The sequence below is a fragment of the Arachis hypogaea genome, chromosome 18 (genome assembly GCF_003086295.3).
Source record: "Arachis hypogaea cultivar Tifrunner chromosome 18, arahy.Tifrunner.gnm2.J5K5, whole genome shotgun sequence".
Lineage (NCBI taxonomy): Eukaryota > Viridiplantae > Streptophyta > Magnoliopsida > Fabales > Fabaceae > Arachis > Arachis hypogaea.
In genome coordinates, this window is record NC_092053.1 from 107417668 (window position 1) to 107440235 (window position 22568).

The window sequence follows — 22568 nt, forward strand, 5'->3', positions numbered from 1 at the left end:
TATCTCTATGCTTTTAGAGAAATCAAACCTTATTTACTTATCTTGAAGTTTGCAAAGTTCTTTCATGAAAAATCTTTAGTAATTGATTTCCAATTCCTTGACTCCTCAATTTCTCAAGCATTAATTAGTCGTCAATTAATTAATCAAGAGATTAAATACAAAAACTGATTTTAGATTCAAATAAGATTTAAAAGTAGTACTTATGTCGAATTATATGTCACGTATTCAAGCTAGTCCTGTCCAGTTAGAAGAAAACACAATTTTCAAAAGTTGTTCTAATCCAAATTATATGTCATATATTCAAAATTAGAGTGATTAAAAGTCATGCATGTGTCACGCATTAATCGAACCACTATTCTTAACCAAATTAAAAGTGTTATGTGAAAGAGTTTTCAAGATTTAATTCAAATATCAAAATTTTCAATTATAATAAAATAATTTAAAAGAAATCAGCATACCTTTCGATACTACTAATTCGAATGAAGAACGAATAACTCAATCATGAAATAAATCAATGCAAAACTTTAAAATAAAATAAACGTAAATTAATAACCCATAGAAAACATAAAGAGACGTCCTAATCCTTTGACAAAGGATTAGTTACCCATGGAAAAGGAAAGAAAACAATGAAAAGAGATTACGGAAGAGCTGGATATCCTTCCCTGTGAACAAGGTTCACTTATTTATATCCTAAATTCTAGAATTCAAATTCAAACTATCCTAATCTCATCTTTCGGAGAGAAAGATATTGTACTACTTATTGACTTCAATTTCAAATTTAAAACAATAATTTAATTCAAATTTTAAATGAACCAAATCCCTTATGTTTCAAGAAAAAATTAATAACTAATCTTCTAGAGACTTCAACATTTTGGATATGATTAAGGCTTCTAATGATGTGGATAATTAAGCTTGGGCCTTAATTGTTACTTCTAAAAGTTGTAATTATCCTTACTATGGGCTTTCATTAGAAGAAAGTTAGGCAAAAAGGCCTAAAGTTCCATCTTCCTGGGAGGATCCCGTCGGGCGTGGAAAGGGAGCCGCCAGGTGTGTTGGGCGTGGAGAGGGAGGTTGCTAGGCGTGCATTAAGGTTGTCGGGCATGCAGATCTTCCGTCGGGCGTGCAAGTCTTCTGTTGGGCATGGATTTGATGCTGAGTGTCTCCTTGAATGTTGCTTTTGGCTCCGTTTCTTTTCCTTTAAGACACGCTTCTCATACTTTAAGCCACACTTTTAACTAAAAAAAAAAGAGTCTAAATGACTTGTAAAATTTTTAAAATGAGTTGAAAAGAGAGTCTAAAATAACTTGTAAAATTTGTTTGGTCACAGCAAACGAAAACTACCAATCTCACATAGTTGGAACAACTAAATTTATGAAAGTTTATCAACTTTTAAAAATAATTCGAGACAACCGAGTTATGAAAAAAAGTTTGGCAAAGAAAACAACATCTACAATTATTAAAACATTTGTTATAAAGTGATATTTGATGTCACAAAAAAATAAACAGAACTACTATTATGCAGGCCAAAACTATAAACACTTATAAAACTACAAAAATAAGTGTGAAAAAAGCTAAAGCATTTAAAAGCCCAAACTACGGCAAAACAGTATCCACACTACGGCTATTACAGAAAATAAAGTGTTCAAAGACCCACAAACCAGGCCATCAAAATAAGGATAAAAAGTCCAAGAATAAAGCTAAGAAAGAAGAGGATCCTACACCTCGGTAATCATATCAGCTCCCTCATCAACTCGGATTGGAGAGACAGAAAGATTTTCAACAGTTCAAATAGGGGAGTCCAAAAGGACCTCATTAACCCGGGCACCAGAGGTCTTTGGGTCTTCGGTAGGGATGGTCTTAGCCTCAGAAAGAACAATCTTTCCATCAACCACAATTTTATCTGGATCAATAGGAGCAAGGCCCACCTCCGGTGCCAGAACTCGGAATTGAGCTTTCAAATTCTCCACCATCTCATCCATCCCTTAAGCCACAAACTCTTCCAAGTATCCATATTCCTCTCTCAGCCTCTCCAATTCCTCTTTCAGGGTCAACTTCTCCCCAAAAATATGGCAGCAGCTCTCCTCAACTTTCTTCTATAAACCCTCAACTATGGCACAAATTGCCTCGGCATGTTTCATCCTTTCCCAAAGTTTGGAGAGATCAGAGGTAAAGACCCTTTGTACGGCCTCTAACTCCGACTTAGTCTCTCTCAGAGAAGCCACCTCAGAATGAAGGTCGGCCAATTCCCTTTGAGCATCACCAAGAGGAATCTTGTTAAGTTGCTTTAGAAAGGTTGCACAAACCCCAGCTGTCCGAATTCATCCTTGGGCCAGCACCTTCAAGTATCTTTTTAAAGAAACGTCATTCATGCTTATGAAACTATGGGAAAGAATGTATTCCTCACAAAAAGCAATGGCATTAAAACTTGGATCATAAGCACTACCGAATTTAGAAGATGGGGTCTTAGATTTTTAGGAAATGTTCAAAGAAGGGAGATAGAAGGAGAACGGTTCCAAGAGGAGGCTGTGTAATCGGAGGAGAAAAAAGGATGGTTTTGACCAATTGAGATGAATATGAGTTCGATTTAGAGGGAGAAGATAGATTGCCCAACTTGCTAGCCTCTTTCAATCGGATAGCCTGAGCAACAATATTCTTCTTCGCCTGACGTGCTCTTTGTAAGGCGTCTGAGCCATTGGTCATCCTTGCTACAAAAACAAAACAAGGAAAAAAACTAAGGATTACAAAAGTCTAACAAACATAAAAAGAAGTATATACAAAATGAAAAAAGCTAACTACCTAGTTCGGTACGGACATAGCTCGGCTTGCCTATCAAAAAATTTCTTGATATCGAGGTTAGGAGATCAACCCCAGCACTCCTAAAATAAGGTCACTATACACTCCTCTACCTCGTCCAGGTCCTCGAGGTTGTATTTAATGACGCTGGAGGCCTCTTCCAAGTACAAACTAAAAATAGGTTCATCTCTCTCTCTTTAAGAAAAAAAGGTCGGACACCCTCTATAGATCAGACCTTAAAGTAATAGTTCTTAAAGTCGTGAAAATATTCATCAAAAATGAAAAAAAAATTGGCCTTGAATAGCTTAGAAGAAAAGCTAGTGTTGTTTTTAAGAGCTGAAAGGTTTGGTAAGTTGAAAAAGATAAAATAAAATCTTGAAAGAGAGAAGAAGATCAAGCTCCCAACTTATTAGTTGATAAACCTTCATAAAGTCTCATGAGTTCGGGTGGAGATGAGAAGGAGCTACTTTACAGATACAAATAATTTCGGTCTCAAAATCAGTAAATGGAAGTGTTACCCCCAACTTAGTAAAAAAATAGTCATACATGAAAAGAAAATGGCTTTCCGAGTTATTAAGTCGAGGGAAGCGAATTCTATCCTCAGGGTTAGGAGTTATGTACCATCTCATACTTCCTCTCGTCCTCTTGGATTCTATGAATCCTATGCTATAAATGAAACTTTTCGACATATTCATTGTCAACTACAGGGACAACATAAAGAACAATAATATCTACCTAATCTAAACCAGGAGAAACTTTAGATGACATGCTCAGAACTACCGAACGAGACATAAAGGGTTAAACCTAAAAAAAATAAAATAAAGCTAGGTCACCACAAAAATTCACGAGCTACAATTCAAGAACAAGAATACAACATTCAAGTACTCAAAGAAGTTGGATTCTTCTCAAGAGACCGAAAACGGGTCCAAATTTCCCAGTCAAAACAGGGATGAAAAATTCAACCTACTCTACTAGAACACGAAACGATGCCATTACTCAGAATGAAAATGTCACCATTTAGGGGCAAGATAAAAGTCCCAAAATTCAATACAAACCCAAAATCTACAAATATTTTAATTTTTCGCAACAATAACAAAGTGCCAGAAGATCATTGCAATGACAGCAAATAAGAAAATTTTCTACAAGCAAGTAGCAAGAAGCCATATTTTCAAAAAACCTATTCCTCATAGAAAATACTGAAACAATATTTTCAATTTCACCCATTAAGAAACATTATCTGGCCATAACAGTAAAAGAAAGAAAAATCAACCTTGATGATGAACAGAAGGCAAGAAGAATGTATACAATAGCAAAACAAACGGACGATCCCTAATGTCTCAAGCAGTATGCAATGAAAATTTGAAATAGAATTCCAAAGACAGAGAAGTCTTAGAAGAAGATCGGTAGAATGGAGTTACAGTAAAGAAAAAGAAGGCTTTGAGAGAAATGAAATAAATTCTTAGAAGTTGAAGCGAAAAAGGAGAAAGAGAAAGAGGATTGCGTTTATATAACCACTAAGGCCAAAATGGTAAAATTACTCCCTATTTAATGACATGTGCAGTTACTAATGTAACCGAAAAGACGCGCAAACGATTATGAAAAAACGTAATGTTCAAATTTAAAAACACGCCGAGTGTCCGACTTGTTCCCAAGGAAAATCGAAAACCTAACTTGATTGAATGAGGACTACACGAGATCAAGACCGACTTAGAAATGCTTGAGCCCGACCTAAAGAAGCTCAGCCTCAACCAAGGGCAATGTTCATACCCTGACCCACAAACTTAGCCAGGCCTAAAATAAGTAAGCCCAATCAACACTCTATAGATATTGTTCAGATCGACACCTACCCGATCTCATAGAGGTCGGACGCAACGACATGGACCTACCCCTACTTATCTAAATAAGTAACTAACTCTTACAATCTCTTCCATGTATCTAGAAAGGAGATCTCAATAACCTCCCCAACAAAAAAAGGAATGACCAATCTACCATCAAAGGTAGAACTACTTAAAAGGTGGTTATTGACTCCACCCCTACACTTATAAATACTCTGACATTCTCAGGTATTCTTTGAATTCCAATTTACTAAAAACCAGCCTAAAACCCTTGCTAACTTAAGTATCAAAGTCTCTTGTAGGTACGACCCCCCACCTTCACCAAGACGTCGGACGTAACCCCAAAAAAAAACTTGGACCTCACGTTCAAGCCTAAATTACAGTTTCAAGTAACTCCTAAAAATACTCTAATATAATAATTGACTGAAAAAATTTTGAGAACTAATATTACACAACTAATATTATAACTAACGTTTAATATAAAGAAAAAAATTCAAAACTCTTAAAATTAAGAATATTTAAAATTCAATTACAAAAAATATTCGAAATTTAAACTCGAAAAAAATTCAACTTTAGTGAGTTTTATATTAAATTTGTTTTCTAATTTATTATAATTACAATATTAATTAGGATAAAGTATGTTTTTTATCCCTAATATTTTTAAAAACTTTTAAAATTATCCCTAAGCGGAGATAGAGTTAAGATTGGAGATACGAGCAAGGCTAAAATTGGAAAAAGCAATTTGACTATTAGTTGATTACTAAAAAATTAATAACAAGGATAAAAGTGAAACTTATTTTAAATGTTAAGGATAAAATTGAATGAAATTAAACATTAGGGGTAATTTTAAAAATTTTTAAAAATATTATGGATAAAAAAATACTTCACCCTATTAATTAATATCAGCAACTATAGGGTTGACTCCAAATCATTAAACTAATTAATTTATGCCAAGACTCTTTTAAAAGGAAGAATGAGAGACTGGGACTTAAACAGAGATTAAATTAAGTTTTTGTATTATATTTAGTGTAAATTATACTGACTGAATTATATCTTAGTATTATATTTAATTTAAGATAAATATAGAATTGATGGATAGATTTTAGAATCTAAAAAATTAAATACAAATTTCTTTGATAAAAAATGTTATTAAAATTTCACTTTTCATTCTAAAAAATTTTAGTTTTCTGTGTTCTCAATTTTAAAAATACTGAAGAGGCTAAAATTTTGTGTCTCAAAACTAAATTAATTTTAGTCGCTGATCACTAAATATAGTACTGAATTTCAGTCTTCCACTCTCTATTTCGATCTTTAAAAAGGAGGAGAGTGAAATTTGAATAGAAAATGAAAAAAGGAGAGGAAGAAACCTGGATTAAAATTAGGGATAAGAGTGGTATTTTAAAAATTTATTAGAGATAAAAGAATAAACATTTGTGTCTTATTCAATATATTTTAGTGTCACCAAATACATGTATTTTATGTATGTTTGTGTGTCACTATATTCTTCAAAAATCTGTGTTTTATCAAACAAACGATAAATATATACCACCGTATCTATATATTAGTGTCCATGTCCCACCAATTAAATGCAGCCTGAAATTACAAGCTACCTTAGGTAGAGTTTATTTAGTGGGTGTGTCCACCAAATTTTTATTTAGTGGGTATGTCCACCAAATTTTAAGAACAATGACACACTCACATACATATTCTATGTTTGATTTTTGAAGACACAAAATAAAAAAAGATACGTTAATACACAATAATCCACAAATACACAATATTTGTGTACTACCAAATTAATAAGACATTGAGACATAAATATTAAAAAATAAACTTTTTATTTATACCCTTTATTAAATTTCATAATTTTAACTTTTGCCCTTCTATTCAAACATTTCTTTTTTTTTTTCATTATCTTCTCTATGCGTGTCATTCATTTTCCTTCTTTTTTTTCTCTCGTCTTTTTTTTTTTTGTTCATTACCACCTCTCTTTTTTTTATCTCTTCTGTCCATTACATCTCATCTTCTTTATTTTTTAGATTTTTTTATTTTTATTTTTATCTTTTTCTTTCTCTAAATACACTCTTTATCTCACACTCACTATTATAACGAATTTTTTCTACTCTTTTAAAAGTATGTATATCTAGATTCATGACAAAACATAATAGATATTTGACAGTGAGAAGAACAGATTTATAATGATAATAAAGAATTTTTTAAAAATAAGAGCAATTCACATTCTTTAGTTGTTTTTTTTAAATTATTTAATATTTTTGAATTAATAATTTTTTTTATAGTATTAATTTTTTTTTAAAATTTAGATTGTTGTTTTGGTGAAGAATAACGGTAAAAAAAATAAAAATATTTTTTAACTATTTGTGATGTTTTGTGTGAATATTACTAACTAAAATATAAACACACTAATTTTTTTATTTATATATCACTGTGATAGTATTTATATTTTTTTTAATTGAAACACTAAATAAACAGAGCCTTTTAGTAAACGAAAATAAAAATTAAACCCAAAGAAAAAGTGAAAAGGTGCAGAGAATCCGCACCGTTGTTTCAGAAAAGAGAAAAATATACACATTACATTAATGAAAAAGAAAAAAAAAAGCTTTGTTCTGTTTTCTAATGTTCACAATTCATTCTCAACTCAACCAAGGTCAAGCACTTGCATTTTGAATCCCCGACCCCAAGGTTGTTTCTTTTGAATCCCTAGCAACCGTTCTTTCCAAATCTACAATACCACACTGATGTATTGTTAATCTCTTAACTAATCCGTTTTTTAATTATTTTTTCGTTCCGAATCGACGCAGTGAGTGCTTTTAATTTGGGTTAAAGAGCGTGGCTTCGTCAACTATGGCTTCTTCTGGCTTACAGCTTCTCAAACGAACCCTTGGAAACCGCTCCACCGCTGCCAGATTCTTCTCCTCCGCTCCGATCCGTGCCACTCTCTTCCCCGGCGACGGTATTGGCCCCGAAATCGCCGAATCTGTCAAACAGGTTTCAACTCTCGTTTTCCCCTACTGTTTCATATAATTGTTTCTCATGGATGGTTGATTTTGTGTGAAGGTCCTTTGTATTACTACTGTAATTTATAGTTAACATTTTCAGCTAAAAATGTCTTCTAGGAGGCAGGACTTTATTAAAATACGATGATAATACATAAGTAAATAGTTATGAATAGTTTGAAATTTGAAGAATACAATATATATTTTTCTCTCTCTTTTCTTAAGAAAATGTGAATGCTGCATGCCTAATTTGTTTTGATTTTGAATAGACTTTAACAACTTGTGCTTCATTTTTTTTTTCTTTTTGGTCATATTTCCATCAGTTAGTATGGTTTCTAGTTGTCAATAGAAGGGGATTGTAACTTGAAACACAAAGATGGAATTGTGTAGGTCTGTGTAAATGCATGAATGGAGGACCTAAATATAAGCGTGGGTGGATTTATTTGATTTATGCAGTTGTCAATGATGAATTTTTCACTTGTTTGATATTTGATTTTTATTTTCCCCAGGTTTGCTATCTAATTATATATGGTTCTTGTTATGTCTACTTGTTAGTATATTCTTATGGAATTGAGTAGTTTCTTTGAAAGTTGTAACTCTGGATTCTTACCATTGAAATGATTAGATATTCAAAGCAGCTGATGTGCCCATAGAGTGGGAAGAGCACTATGTAGGGACTGAAATTGACCCTAGAACACAGAGCTTTCTGACATGGGAAAGTTTGGAATCAGTTCGGAAAAATCAGGTTGGCTTGAAAGGGCCAATGGCCACCCCAATTGGTAAAGGCCATCGTTCGTTGAACCTTACCCTAAGAAAAGAACTTAATCTGTATGCAAATGTTCGTCCCTGCTATAGCCTTCCTGGCTACAAAACTCGGTATGATAATGTAAATCTCATCACAATCCGCGAAAACACAGAAGGAGAGTACAGTGGGCTTGAACATCAGGTAAGCTTTACAACAGTTGATGTTAGATACTATCAACCAAGTTCTGATTGATGTATCTTTCAGTATTATTGTATAACAGGTTGTGAGAGGTGTAGTAGAAAGTCTCAAAATCATTACACGCCAAGCAAGTTTAAGGGTTGCTGAGTATGCTTTCCACTATGCCAAAGCACATGGGAGAGAGAGGGTATCTGCTATTCACAAGGCCAACATTATGCAGAAGACTGATGGTCTTTTCCTCAAGGTCTATCATTAAGTTCAAGTTACCTATAATATCTTTCTTATTTTATTTGTGAATCCTAATAGTAACCTTTTATTTTGAAATTTGTTTTAGTGTTGTCGTGAGGTTGCGGAGAAGTATCCTGAGATAAAGTATGAGGAAGTTGTCATTGACAATTGCTGCATGATGGTATATTTGTGAACTTGGATTTAGGATGCAACTGTATTTGGAAATTCATTTTCATTATTGAAGATGGAATTACTCTCATTCACTTTTATAATCTCAGCTTGTGAAGAATCCTGCTCTTTTTGATGTACTAGTGATGCCAAACCTGTATGGCGACATTATTAGTGACCTTTGTGCTGGCTTGGTTGGGGGTTTGGGCTTGACACCAAGGTAGTTTTGCACTTTGGTCAACAAAAGCTAGAAGTTGCAATTTTATCATCTGACATCATTATATACCTGTTTCAGCTGCAACATTGGTGAGGGAGGTATTGCACTAGCTGAGGCTGTACATGGTTCAGCACCTGATATTGCTGGAAAGGTAAGCTATTAAGTCCTTTCTCAACCTTATATTATCTGTTATGTATCTTTTCACCTTGTTATCAACTTATTACAGAATATGGGATTTATTTCAATGCTTGTTTCCTGAAAGTTCTCGATATCAGTTTGCCCTCTGCAATCTCATAAAACTAATTTGGTGTTATCTTTTTTTCTTTTTAAATAATAAAAAATTGTGAATAGTAATTGTTGTTGGTTTACTTCTCCTGTATTGGTCACAAACAGGTTCTAACCTACTTGCAACCTTTTTAAATTAGAGTTATATTTCTGTCGCTTACCTGTATTTCCTCTGGACTTGTGCTTGTTTAGAATTTGGCAAATCCAACTGCTTTACTGCTGAGTGGTGTTTCAATGTTGCGCCATTTGAATCTCCATGACAAAGCAGACCAAATTCAAAATGCCATCCTCAACACAATTGCAGAAGGGAAGTACCGAACTGCTGATCTCGGAGGCAAAGCAAAGACAACCGAGTTCACCAAAGCAATTATTGATCATCTCTAAATTATGCTTGAGTCTGCAAGAAATTGCTGCTAATTTTGTTTTCTATTAACTTCCTGTCTATTTTTTCCCGGCCTTTTTTCGAGGAGTAGGATTACCTCAGCATAATGGAAAAACTCATTGCAGGGTGTGACCTTATAGGCACAAGGCATGGGCAAGCATTAAAATATTCGCTGCCTATGCAGTCTTATGGCCTTGAGAGGGTTGGAGTCCCTTACACTTACAAAATGCACTTTGATTGATAACCCTCCTTTGTCCATTTTACTATTCTTTGTCAATAATATAGTTGAAATGAATGAAGTACCATACGAATGTTTCATTCATTCGTCTTTCTTGTCCATTTAATATAAGTTTAATAACTTACTGGTAATTGCAACACAATTGTGCTCCTCTCTGTCTGTTTTGCAGGAGGAATTTCCATCAGTGCAATCATGCCAATGTTTGGAGTTGTCCTAAAATAATGTTTTCGAATTTTTGTTTTTAACTCCAAAACCATATGTTTGACTATGTATATACTTGATCCAAATCGTGATATACAATTATATATATACCAAAATGGTAAAACAAAGTAACAAACTTTCAAGTTTCTGTCCTTTTATTTGGATAGGGAAGTTTCTGCCCTTGTAAGTAATGATCATATTGGTCATGGGCTTAGGTGAAGAAAGAAGATTGTTTTTGCTGGAACAATGAGACAATAGTTTTTATTTTTCTTAAGTAATGAATAATATTTATCATGTGAATAGTGATAAAAAAATAGATGTAGTTGAATAACTTAATAAAATATTTTATATTGTTATTTTATCAAAATTAAACTATATATGTTAAAATGTTTTTTTTTCTCGAAGATAGTAATTTTATTGCAATAAAAGAAGTTTGCTTACAATTACCACAAACAGAGGTACAAAAGCAATAAAACATAAAATAGGAGAACTCCCAAGAAATTGATAATAGCATGCTTAAGAGATAAGGTCTTCAGACAAAAGGAAAAGGAAAAGTCTTCTTGCAACTTCATCTTTGATGACAACGGTAACCCACGTGAATTAATCGAGCTGAACCCACCATTTCAAGGGTGCAACGTTTGATCTCTGGGTATCAAATCTCAAGGATCAATTCGACACTGCTGATTTCTACTCCTGGTGAATTCTGATGCGAGATTCATTGTTTGGGCCTGAATTTCTCTAGGTTCTTTTTTGATTTCTTCAAACACCAAAGAGTTTCGATCCAACCATATACCCTAAAGAAGGTAAGTTACTCGAGTTATGTTCAATCTGGCCTCATTTTCAGTTGTCACCGCTGCCACAACATTGAAATGTTAGTATGCCAATGTTTATAGTGATTAGATGGTTATTAAATGTTGTTAAAATTAAAATGATATTTTTTTATCTTTTTGATAATATTTTTTTAGTAATACTTTTAAATACCATAATCATTATAGCTACCGAAATATAAATATACTAGAATACCCATATATATATATATATATACTCTTATTTTGATAATATCATTTTATTTTTTTATATAAATGTGAATGACATTGTCAAAAATAAAAGTGGCAATATCATTTTTTATAATAATAATGTGTACGTTTCTCTACTCCGCGAGTCCGCGTCATTCTCTGATAGAAGCTACAATGTATAGATCGTTAGTGGAGCAACAAAGTATCATTGAGATTTACTTATGGATTCGATTAAGAATATAATTGACAAAAGGTTCTGTTAATTAATATTAACTAGTGTATGTTTTTATGCGGGGATAATACATAAAATTATATAAATTTTTATTAAAGAAAATTAAATAAAAAATATATTTAGTAATTAATATTATAAATATTTTATAAAATTATAATTAAAATTAAATTTTAAAAATTTTTAATATTAAAAATAATTAGTATTTGTCTTAACAGTTGGATTGGTTGAATGTTATTCCACTCATCTACTTAAGTAAGTATTAAGAGTTTGAATTTCGTCTTATGTGTGTAGTAGCAATCCATTAGTTAATGGTAAATCCTTAATAAATAGAGCATCAATATATGATATATTAGTCCTCGACTTACGAATTAGGAAATATAGTTTGTCTTTAGAGTAAAACAATTTCTCATTAATAGCAATACTTATGGAGATTTGTTTTTGTTAAAATTTATCTATGACAATTTTATTTGTTGATATCATAATCATTATTGAAGTCAAAACAATATGATCAATGTTGTTACGTGTTAAAACTTAACATTTTATGACATGATTTTCAAGTTTTCAAACCTTTTGGTAATATTACCAAAACACTATTGTTAAATATTAGTTTGTGAAAAGAAAAATTAATGACAACTTTTATTATTCAATATATAATTTATTCTACTAAAAAATAAATTATTATTCCTTAGATTGGTAAATACATTTTTTTCCAATTTATTACACTATTTTATTTGGCAATATTTGTCATTGAAGAATAAAAAATGACCACATTATCATACAATATGATGTACAAAAGTAATTTTTTATTTTAAAATTAACTCTGGTTAGTGATATAAAATTTAAATTATTTTTTATTTTCTTACTCAAAATTTAAATTTGAATTCAATTCGATGGAATTGTTTGATCTTAAAGGAGACCCTCTATAATTTCGCACATGAGGAGTTATTTCTTGGTTTTGTCCAGTCATTAATAACTTGATTATTTTTAGATAATAGTAGATAGAAACAACGCTTGTAAGGAGTCCGCGTGGAGGTGGAAGGCCTACGGGTGGTGAACTTCTTTTCCCGGAGAAGAAGCAATGATGGTATCCAGGGAATAAGCATCGGCTGCCTTGTTACGACTTCACTCCAGTCACTAGCCCTGCCTTCGGCATCCCCTCCTTACGGTTAAGGTAACGACTTCGGGCATGACCAGCTCCCATAGTGGAGGTAGTCCACATCTTCACAGACATGTCTATTTCACCGAGCCTCTCTCCGAGACAGTGCCCAGATCGTTACGTCTTTCGTGGAATTGAGTAACACTTCAGCTTTTCTAATTTCAATAACAAAAGTAAAATTGATTAGGTACGAAATATTAGACATTTAATGATTTCAATTATTTAAATTTTAATTACCAAATATATATATATATATATATATATATTCAGGTTGCTGCATATAAATCAGCTGCTCCAAATGCAAAATTTAAAAAGCAATCTTGTTCTAGGATTATGCAAGAAGCTTCAAGCTGCTGCATGGCCTATAGTTTTGCTATCAAGGGGGAACGGATCGGATAGAAATGTCACTGTTGATAATCTTGGCAAAGCCGGATTCGGAAGTTGTTGGTCTTCCCTGATGATGAGGTATTGTCATAAACTCATAATGTTCCTGTCATGAATCTTGGATATGAATAAGAAAATATCTCAATTGTTTAGAATTTAAGATAGATCATAAGCTTTTAACTATAGAAACACAGCTTGATTTCAGTGCTTGAAACTTCTCTTTCCTATCATATTTTATAAAAAGCAAAGATAAGTGTGAATTAAGTTGTTACATTTTAGAATTTCAACATAGGCATCTACTTTTGTAGACTTTGAACATACCAACTGCTTGATCTTATACTAAAACAGTGATCTGCATTTTGCAGAGATGAAGATGAAGATTATTCCAACAAACAAAATGATGACTTCATTGTTGAGAGTCCGGGTTGTGACACCTGATAGCTTGCAATAGCACTCTTGCTATTGGATATGTGTATGATACACAGCACTCTTGGTATTGGATTTCTTTTCCCTCTCCTCTCCGTTACGGTCGAGTTACTTTGTTCCTTCCTCTCGCTTCGCTCGAGCATCTTCAAACCCCACAATCAAATTCAGTCCAGCTATCTACTTCAGAGGATGCAGAAGATTCACCAGAGCAGAGGTGGAGTCTCTCCATAGGAATAAAACATGGGTTTTAGTTAAACTACCTATAGACAAGAAAATTGTTGGCTGCAAATGGGTCTTCAAAAGGAAGGAGCCCTCTCTGGGAGATGGAGTCAAGTATAAGGCTCGCTTAGTTGCAAAAGGATACAGTCACGTACCAGGTGTAGATTTTAAGGTTTTCTCACCTGTAGTAAAACACTATTCCATTCGGGTTCTGCTCGCATTGGTAGCCATGTTTGACTTGGAGTTGGAACAGTTGGCAATTGACAATGCTGATATCATGAAACCTACACCAATAAGATCATGTCAAGTTAACTGGTGCTGAAGATCAGCTTGGAGTTAGAACAGAAAAGAATACTTCTTTTCTTTTTTCAGGACCTGATAAACTCTCAGTTATTTCAAAATAAACTTTGATAAACTGCAAAAAGAATAAATTTAGGCAAGATTAGTATGTTACCTCTGATATAGATCGGATGGATTCTGAGGAAAAATGCCATCTATGTCTATTAGCACTACACCAACTCCATCATCTGATGGTTTAACCTTGTCAAAGTAGACCTCTAAGTCGCGAGCATATCGGCCTCCTTTGACATATTCTATGGCCAGGTCCTTGCAGATGCTAGGAAGATTATGTCCTTCTAAGCTATTGAGCTCGGTGTGCAGAGAATGAACCTTGCAATAGCTGTAATCATCATTCACACTTTGAAGTTCTATAACTCCAGAACCTCTACTCTGACAAGATTGCAGCATCATTGTCAGAGCAACCAGCATAGTAATCATTAGGAGGCCTATAGTGGCGAGCGAGGTAATCAAGATGGTTGCTGCGAAAGGAGTGATGTAGAATCCTGATTCCAGCACATAACTGCTCCTCATCTCTGTTATCATGAAAGAAACAATTTAGATAATTATCAACATTGTGCCAAAATAACCAAAAGGATAATTTAAGGGAGAAAGATAAAGATAGTAATGAAGAAGAGGGATGAAGCTAGCATTACATACAGAACCACCAGAGAGACTCCCTGCAGAATAGTTCTCCTCCATTTGATGGCCATAAGCAGACATAACTCCAAGCTTCCAGATCTACCCTTGAATCCGATTCGAGTAAGGCCTATTTCGTGTCGCCAGAAATCAAAGCTGCATCCTGCAATTTTGGAAAAATTGGATCATCTTCCATAAATAAGTGAGATTGATATTTCTAGTTCTGGACAAAAATCAGAAACTTCCAAGCAACTACAGTGAACACCCTTCTTTGCCAATGAATGAATCATTTCATCTAAGATTGGATGATGACAAACTGGGAAGAAATTATCACTCACCAACCATAACTGTCCACAATACACGTTTTAAATCAGAGGTATACCTTATACTAAGGCTAGAACTTCAAATTAACGAGTCCAATGTCACATCTTGATCTAAAATCTTAATAGATATACTATTTACTCAATCCAAACTTTCAGCTACTGTTCGATCTAGATGTCTGGAAAGTTCAAATCACAAGGGCTCCAAATCAAGCAACATTGCAGGACACAACAGAAACTGATTCACAAGATGAAAAGAAACCTTATAATAAGGGTGTTTATGGTACAAAATTTCACAAAATAAACTGGAATTGTGTCAAATTATTATACTAATAGTTTGGAAACTGTACCAAACCACTTTTCTACGTAGTAAATTGGATTTATTTAAAACCAATTTACAATTTGATGCATCAATTTAAACTTTAAACCATATTAATAAAAATAAAAATAATTTTAATTATAAAAGCAAGATTAATCTGGTTTCATATTAAAAAAAAAGTTCTTAACAAAATATTGATTTTAACCTATTTATATATAAGTAATTAGTTCAAACCAATTTGACAGACGTCCGATAGTGTCAGCTGGTAATTGGCCTAAGGTTGGTCACGGGTCAGTCCAGGTTGACCGGCGATATTCTTGAGATCGGTGAGTGATCGGCTAGCCTTTTGTTTTTGGAGATTTCAGAAGTTCCCTGTTACTTAACAGTGGTATCTTAATGCTATGCACTCCAACAAGAAATAAGGTGTAAAATAAAACTCGTAAAGAGACTTGCTTTCTAAGTAGTTCTACACAACTCGAAGAATATTGACTCCAATAGAAGAAAGGTATACTTCAAACCTATTTCCTTATTTTTCAGGCATTTCTGAAGCATGAGAATCTATAATAAAATTTGCCTATCACTTTCAAAATCCCTTATTCCCTATAGTTTTTCATAATCAGGGAACATTATGTCCTCTTCTACAACAATGTGCAGCATGTAATTTAAATGTTCTTTCAAGCAACTAATAATCACCCTTGCTTGGTGAGGCTCTATGACAAAAATGCCTTGGCAATTCTGCAGCAAACTGCTCTAACTGCTAGTTTCGAAAATCTTTTTTTTTTTTTTTTTGTATTCAATTCATAACAAATCCGCTGCCTGTTCCACAGTTCTCGCCAATTCTACTGCTGCTCCAATGTAAGTATCCGGTGTCAACTTTAACAGATTCGTCTTTGCAGCTTCCGGAATATCTAAGCCTTCAATGAAGTCTCTTATGCTCTCTTTTGTAACCGCTCTCCCTCTGGTAAGCTCTTTTAACTTCTCATAAGGCTCCGGAACACCATATCTTCGCATAACCTAAATGAAGATTCGAAAACAATTACACACAAGTTCTTGAAGAGGACGACAACAAGCAGCATCAAGAGAAGTATGCAGCTAAGATATATAATTCTTAGCTGTCTCATATTCACCCTTTTCCCCTTTTCATGCAGCTAAAGTGTGTTTGCAGCTAGTAAATTGCAATTACATTACTAATGAGTAAAAAAGTTGAAAGAATAATTTACTTCTTATGATGTAACAAGTAGATAACTATCAAAGTTGCCAAATTTGGGAGTTTAGGTAAACTAGTAGAGCTCATGTAACCTCGACTCGTAAACTACAACTCTTCTTTCAAGAACCACGATAAAAAGGGATACAAAAGACACATTTATAATATTATAATGAAACAAATAAACGACACAATAGTAAATACAAATTGAAAAAAAAAGGGTGAATAAAACCATTAATGTCTGATGCTAAAAATTAACATATATTATGTCTAAATATCATATCATTATTTTTAAAAGTCTAATTAAAGGAGTTTTAGTGAAACTACATGTTTTGATACTTAAAAGAGACCGAAGGTGGGTTAAAATAGTAAACTTAAGGAGTCTACCCGTGTTTACCTGAGTTTATCCACATCCGAGAAGCAAGTTAACTCTGAGTGATCTAAACTCGTAAGAGTTTAAGAGTTAACTTGAGAATTTAACATCATCTATATTCTATGACAAGTAAATAATACATCTCGACAATATTTGTTCTTCTTAACAAAAGAAATATAAAACCAAATAATCATGTAAAAATCTAGGTAGCATATACATACAGTTTGTATTGGTTCAGCTAGCACCTCCCAGCATTGTTTCAAGTCTTCACTCAAGCGAGCTTCGTTAACCTATATGGTAAATGATAACATTAAGAGAAAGCTTGATGTGAAAACAAAAAGAACACAAGGAAAATATTCTTTAAGCATGTATATTCAACTTGCTGATAAATAGTATAGCAAAACAGTTGAGATAAACAAAAGGTATCATCTACTATTGGAACATAATCATGCATACTCTAAGAGAGAAGTAAAAATCCATCGTCAAGTTGAATACCTGAAGCTTTCCTATTCCTTGAAGTGTGCTTTTGTAAGCAAGAAGGGAATGACCAATTCCTACACCCATGTTCCGTAAGACAGTTGAATCAGTCAAGTCCCTCTGGTTAAAAAAAAAAAAAGAAGAAAAGAAACATCGTGTAATTAGACCATCATTGCTATTGAATCAGGCCAAAAAGGTCTGTAGGTTATAACCTAGCACAGGAAGTTACAATAATCAGATTCCAGACAACCACCATATTAGAAAAGTAGGTCTTACCTGCCAACGTGAAATCGGCAATTTCATGCTTAGATGAGACAGACCTCCATTAGCAACACCTAGATTACCTTCACTATTTTCAAAATCAATAGGATTCACTTTGTGAGGCATAGTTGACGACCCAATCTCCCCAGCCTTTGTGATCTGTGCATAAAATTTAGAACATCAAAAAGATTGTCTACCTAAAAGTATAGCATCACACTGTTATAGCTATTATATCAGGAAATCTACCTGCTTAAAATAACCCAAGGATATATAGCCCCATACGTCTCTATCAAAGTCAATTAATATATTGTTGAACTGGATGAGCGAATGAAATAGTTTTGCCATGTAGTCATGAGTTTCAATCTGTTAAAGAAGTGAAGTAATCTAGTCAGAAGGATACATCAAATCATAATCTCATCAAGAAGTAGGTATAATCGATAACTAACACATAGTGCTGACTCAATTTTGTACGTATCCGACACACAATAAAATTTAGTTTCACTAACTACTGATGGCAAAATTTGTATGACAATGTGTATACACATAACAAGAATTATTTTATCAGGTTGCAAAAGGGCCTGTTAGGCATGAAAAGAACCAGAAAAAGGTAAAAACTTCAAACATACCTGAGGAACATAAGGATTAAAACTTAATCCAAGAGATTTTACAAACTCTTCTGCAATTTGAGGCCAGTTAACATCAGGGTATGCAACAACATGTGCATTGTAATTTCCAACCGCACCAGCAAATTTCCCCAAAAACTCAACCTGAGATAATTCCTTCCTTTCTCTGCTTAATCTCACAGCAAATATAGCCATTTCCTTTCCCAAAGTTGTTGGTGAAGCTGGCTAGGGTATAGTCCAGAGAAAGCGAATTTCAGTAAAGATTGTTCAACAACGAAAATCTACCAACTAATGCACAAATTAGCTTACCTGTCCATGAGTGCGAGAAAGCATTGAGACTTGAGCATTATCTTTAGCCATGTTACACAAGGATTTAATTATTTTATCCATGACAGGAAACATTACAGATCCCATTGCTTCTTTCAGCATCAACCCGTGGGCGAGGTTATTTATATCCTCGGACGTGCAAGCAAAGTGAAAAAATTCAAGCACCTGTAGGAACGAAGTGAACCATCGGAGTTGTTAGTCAGAAAAAAGCATATCATCGCAGGCCAAGACGAAACACCTTAAGCAAATCTCAACCTTAGCCACTTCAGCATTCGATTGGCATTTTTGTTTCAAGAAGTACTCCACTGCCTTAACATCATGATTAGTCACCTTCTCAATATTCTTTATCTCCAAGGCATCACTCACACTAAAGCCATCAATCACGCCTTGTAAATAAGACCTGGCATCTTCACTGAAACTCGGAACCTCAACAATTTCAGGAATCTGAGACAGCTTCAACAACCATTTTATCTGACACAAAAACGCATCCATCTCATAAGTTAACATAAAAAGCATGACCTTGAATCATACCAATCCACTTGTATTCTATTTATTAGAGTATATAGAAGTTTGGAAGTTCACATGGTAAATCAATTGTAATCAATCTTTCGCATTCTAATAAATTTTCATTGTTGGTTTTCTCTAAATTATTTTCAGCTCTTCCTCTATGACCATGGATTTCAACATGCCAAAGCATTATTAAAAGTTAAATTTTAAAAAGAAAAACTTAACAAGTTCGATCCTTTCCTATGAAAACCGAAGCATAAGAACATAACAAAGCAACTCTCACATTAAACATGCACACAAAACAAGTTTTTCAAAAACGGCAAACGGGTTTCTCTAAATTTTGCAAAAGAACATTTTTTTTTAATAAAATCAAGCAGAAAGCATAAATGGGATATGTAAGGTACCTCAACAAGAACCCTGTAGTAGATGAGGCCGTATTCACTCATAAAAGGAGCCAATTCCTTAACTTTCCCCCAATAGCGGCCATCCAATGGGGACAATGCAGTCAAACCAGAAAGTTGATCCAAATCAGAGGAACGAGCTCCGAGCATGCCGTTCTTCTCCTTCTGGGTGGTGTGGGTGCTGAGTATGGCTCTGCAAGCGCAGCCTCTGAGAGAAGGAGGACGAAAGGGGAAGGAAGCAGTAGAAGAAGAAGAAGAACGAGGTGGGAGTGAGGAAGTTGGAGTGGGAGTTGCGGCAGGGCAGTAGGTGGAAGAAGAAGCAATGAACTCCATGGAAGGTGTGTGTTTAAGAATGGAGTGAAGGAACGGTGGCGTGCGGGGTGGCTTTTAGCTACGATTCTCTGCGTTCTTTGCTTTCGTTAAGAAAAAATAAAAATTACAAAAAAAATTAAACATAAAATAATAATTTATATAAAGTTTAATTATTTTGTAAAATAATCTATATCTATCCAACATATATGCAGAGCAAAGTTGTGAGAACTGGACCAGTCAATGTACAGATCGAGTGACTGGTTCAATGGTTTAATGGTTCAACCGAAATCAAACCGTAATTGAACCGGTTTAATTAAATATAACATAAATTATTAAAAATTCAAAGTGGCATATATTGTGAGATAGGGTGCAGAGCAATTAAAGCATTGTATCAATTAAAATTGGTCGAAACTTGGTTTTTTCATTTAAGTTTCTCAATCTTCATATATATATAACACATTAACAATAGGACTTCTAAGCTTGGTCAAACATATCAGTTCCAGATATAACAACAGTAGATAATAATCATCCATCATAGGCAACCGAAATTTGAGGCCCCAAAATTTAGTATGGTGCAAGGAGGAAAAGAAATCGGTAATCTCCAATTTGAACAGGAAGAAGCAATTCCACAGTACAGTAAGAAGCCCAGAACACAAGAAAACTGAACAATTAAATTAACTAAACCAAAAAAAAAAAACACAATAAAGAAGCAGAATAACCTTTATAAATTAGGTTTCCATTACTGAGTTTTTCATTTTCATAAATTAGGTAATCTTTTGTTCTTTGCTTCTTAACTTCATTCTCTTTTTTTATGAGTAAACTATCTCCTTGTCTAAACTTCACCCAACCCTTTATTTGAAGCCATATAGTAATCCAATGCAGAATTGTAACAATGTTTCTCTTTTGAATCAATGACAGCAAAATAACAATTTACCAAAATAACAAGTAAAACAGATTGGATTTATAACTCAATCTCAGCAGAATTAATTTAATATCAATCTCAGCAAAAATCAATCTCAGCATAATTAATAAATTAAACTTAAAAAAAATTAAATTTATAACTCAATGTCAGCAGAATTAATTCAACATCAACGGACTGAATTCAAATAAAACTTCAGAAAATTAATATCTCAAAACTCAGCAAAATCATCAATAATACATATGCATATTCAGAACAAAACAAAAGAAGAAAACAATATAATACAATTACAACAAATTGAACATTATTGAAGAGGATAAAGGGGAGGTTCTACGTTATCTGGATTGGCACCGAAGGGGAGGAAAAGACAGCGCAGAGCCAGAGAGCAGAGAGACAAAGAAATTCAAATTGGAAACTTCGGTAACGCGAAACAGAGAAGCAACGACGGTGAGACACGGTGCGGAGTAGAGCGGCAGTGACGACAAGACTGGCGGGGAGCAGAGAAGGGGCCACAGCCAAAAATGGCGAGGAGGGGAGAAGCAGAAACGACGCACGGCAAGGAGGGAAGCAGCAGCGACGACCCACGGCGACGACCAACGGTGAAGAGCAGAGAAGCAGCGACAGAGAGAGCTCGGACAGAGAAACGGCGACGCCAACAACAGCCCGGAACCGACCTTAGCTTCTGGCGACGCGAGGAGAAGAGCAGAATGAAAGAAAGGGGAGATGGTGATGGTGATGGTGGCTCTGATAGGGTTCAGGAGAATCTAGGGCTGCTGAGGGTGCGTTTGTGAGAGAAGAAAGGGGAGGGCAGTAAAATTCAGCAATTTTCTTCTCTAGAATAAAAAACGGCACCATTTTGATTGTTGGATCAGCGAACCGGGACTTGGAAAATTCGGACGGCTTGACCGGTTTGTTAATTAACTATCGGTTCAACCGGTTTTTAAATCAAATTTTTATCTAATGGTTCTGAAGGTTAACTGGACCGGCCAAATAACCAATTTTTAATTAATTCGGTCGAATCGGTCGGTTCGATCCGGTTTTCAAAATCTTGATGCAATATTTATTTATTCCAAGTTCAAACTTATTTCTTGTTTTTATTTTTTATATTGAACTTTTAAAAATAGAACGTTTCAAATAATAGAAAAGATGAACGGTTTCAAAATAATAGAAAAGATGGGCGGTTTTAAAATAATAGAAGAGATGGACGTTTTTAACTCTTAGTGGGCGACTAGATATAGTATCACATAATTTGAAACTGCCAATTTAAAACCAGCACATTATTTTTCTAAAGACTAACACATTTAAATTATTACTCAAAAAGAATTTTTAAAAATTAAAAGTTAACAATAAACAAAAATAAAAAGAATAAAGCACACTAAAAATTTAAAATGTTTAATATAACAAAATTTTTAAAATTTTTCATATACTCTTTTTGAGTATTACTTTAAATATATTATTTTCTAAAAAAATAATGTGATGGTTTTAAATGTACAGTTTCAAATTACATAATATGTCAAGTCGTTCACTAATCAGTGAGTTAAAACTTAAAAACTGCTCATCTTCTCTATTATTTGAAATTGTCCATCTTCTTTGTTATTTGACTAAACAAATAAAATTATTAATTTAAAATTTAAAATATAAATTAGATATAAATTAATTAAAGTCGATCTAAATAGTATCAAAATACATCCATTTTTATTTTTTAAATTGGTATAAATTAAATTATTAATATTTTTTATTATTTTTAAAAATTATATTTTTATATTTACACACACATATCTCGTTTATCATGTAAACAAAAAAATGTTTCTAA

General features: G+C 33.6%; 3 protein-coding genes and 1 long non-coding RNA gene across 6 annotated transcripts; 2 read left to right on the top strand and 2 right to left on the bottom strand.

Moving 5' to 3' along the window:
* Positions 1-7096: 7096 nt before the first annotated feature.
* LOC112772418 (isocitrate dehydrogenase [NAD] catalytic subunit 5, mitochondrial) lies at positions 7097-10187 on the top strand. Its single transcript, XM_025817363.3, has 8 exons — positions 7097-7328; positions 7448-7634; positions 8268-8588; positions 8668-8829; positions 8920-8994; positions 9092-9201; positions 9277-9349; positions 9676-10187. Exons 2-8 carry the CDS (start codon positions 7491-7493, stop codon positions 9865-9867), a joined length of 1077 nt encoding a protein of 358 aa, XP_025673148.1. The 5' UTR covers positions 7097-7328; positions 7448-7490; the 3' UTR covers positions 9868-10187.
* Positions 10188-10799: 612 nt separating this feature from the next.
* Positions 10800-13606, top strand: LOC114925861 (uncharacterized). Its single transcript, XR_003815684.2, has 4 exons — positions 10800-11107; positions 12541-12895; positions 13038-13173; positions 13458-13606. It is a non-coding gene; the product is annotated as an uncharacterized lncRNA (long non-coding RNA).
* LOC112772419 (uncharacterized protein At2g39920-like) lies at positions 13292-14875 on the bottom strand. 2 transcript variants are annotated; one of them, XM_029295256.2, is made up of 4 exons: positions 14734-14875; positions 14192-14609; positions 13920-14021; positions 13292-13834 (listed from the first exon to the last, which is right to left on the bottom strand). In XM_029295256.2, the coding sequence occupies exons 2-4, from the start codon at positions 14605-14607 to the stop codon at positions 13696-13698; spliced, it is 657 nt and encodes a 218-aa protein (XP_029151089.1). In that variant the 5' UTR covers positions 14608-14609; positions 14734-14875; the 3' UTR covers positions 13292-13695. The 2 variants fall into 2 exon arrangements, with proteins under 2 accessions (XP_029151089.1, XP_029151090.1); XM_029295257.2 differs by having other exon boundaries at positions 14730-14875.
* A 973-nt stretch (positions 14876-15848) lies between these two features.
* Positions 15849-21587, bottom strand: LOC112772417 (uncharacterized). 2 transcript variants are annotated; one of them, XM_025817360.3, is made up of 10 exons: positions 21090-21587; positions 19528-19937; positions 18872-19087; positions 18599-18781; positions 18293-18514; positions 17913-18029; positions 17682-17825; positions 17424-17525; positions 17150-17218; positions 15849-16365 (listed from the first exon to the last, which is right to left on the bottom strand). In XM_025817360.3, exons 2-10 carry the CDS (start codon positions 19855-19857, stop codon positions 16150-16152), a joined length of 1599 nt encoding a protein of 532 aa, XP_025673145.1. In that variant the 5' UTR covers positions 19858-19937; positions 21090-21587; the 3' UTR covers positions 15849-16149. The 2 variants fall into 2 exon arrangements, with proteins under 2 accessions (XP_025673145.1, XP_025673147.1); XM_025817362.3 differs by having other exon boundaries at positions 19528-19932; positions 21090-21582.
* Between the last annotated feature and the right edge of the window lie 981 nt (positions 21588-22568).

Coding starts and splice junctions, on each gene's coding strand:
- LOC112772418 (XM_025817363.3), top strand. CDS start 7,491: ATGGCTTCTTCTGGCTTACAGCTTCTCAAACGAACCCTTGGAAACCGC. Junction 9,202..9,276: donor GGTTTGGGCTTGACACCAAG/GTAGTTTTGCAC, acceptor TACCTGTTTCAG/CTGCAACATTGGTGAGGGAG. Junction 9,350..9,675: donor CACCTGATATTGCTGGAAAG/GTAAGCTATTAA, acceptor GTGCTTGTTTAG/AATTTGGCAAATCCAACTGC.
- LOC112772419 (XM_029295256.2), bottom strand. CDS start 14,607: ATGAGGAGCAGTTATGTGCTGGAATCAGGATTCTACATCACTCCTTTC. Junction 14,022..14,191: donor CCATCCGATCTATATCAGAG/GTAACATACTAA, acceptor TTATTGGTGTAG/GTTTCATGATATCAGCATTG. Junction 13,835..13,919: donor GGAATAGTGTTTTACTACAG/GTGAGAAAACCT, acceptor TCCATCTCCCAG/AGAGGGCTCCTTCCTTTTGA.
- LOC112772417 (XM_025817360.3), bottom strand. CDS start 19,857: ATGGAGTTCATTGCTTCTTCTTCCACCTACTGCCCTGCCGCAACTCCC. Junction 19,088..19,527: donor ACTACAGGGTTCTTGTTGAG/GTACCTTACATA, acceptor TTTTTGTGTCAG/ATAAAATGGTTGTTGAAGCT. Junction 17,826..17,912: donor CCTTGGGTTATTTTAAGCAG/GTAGATTTCCTG, acceptor TTTTATGCACAG/ATCACAAAGGCTGGGGAGAT.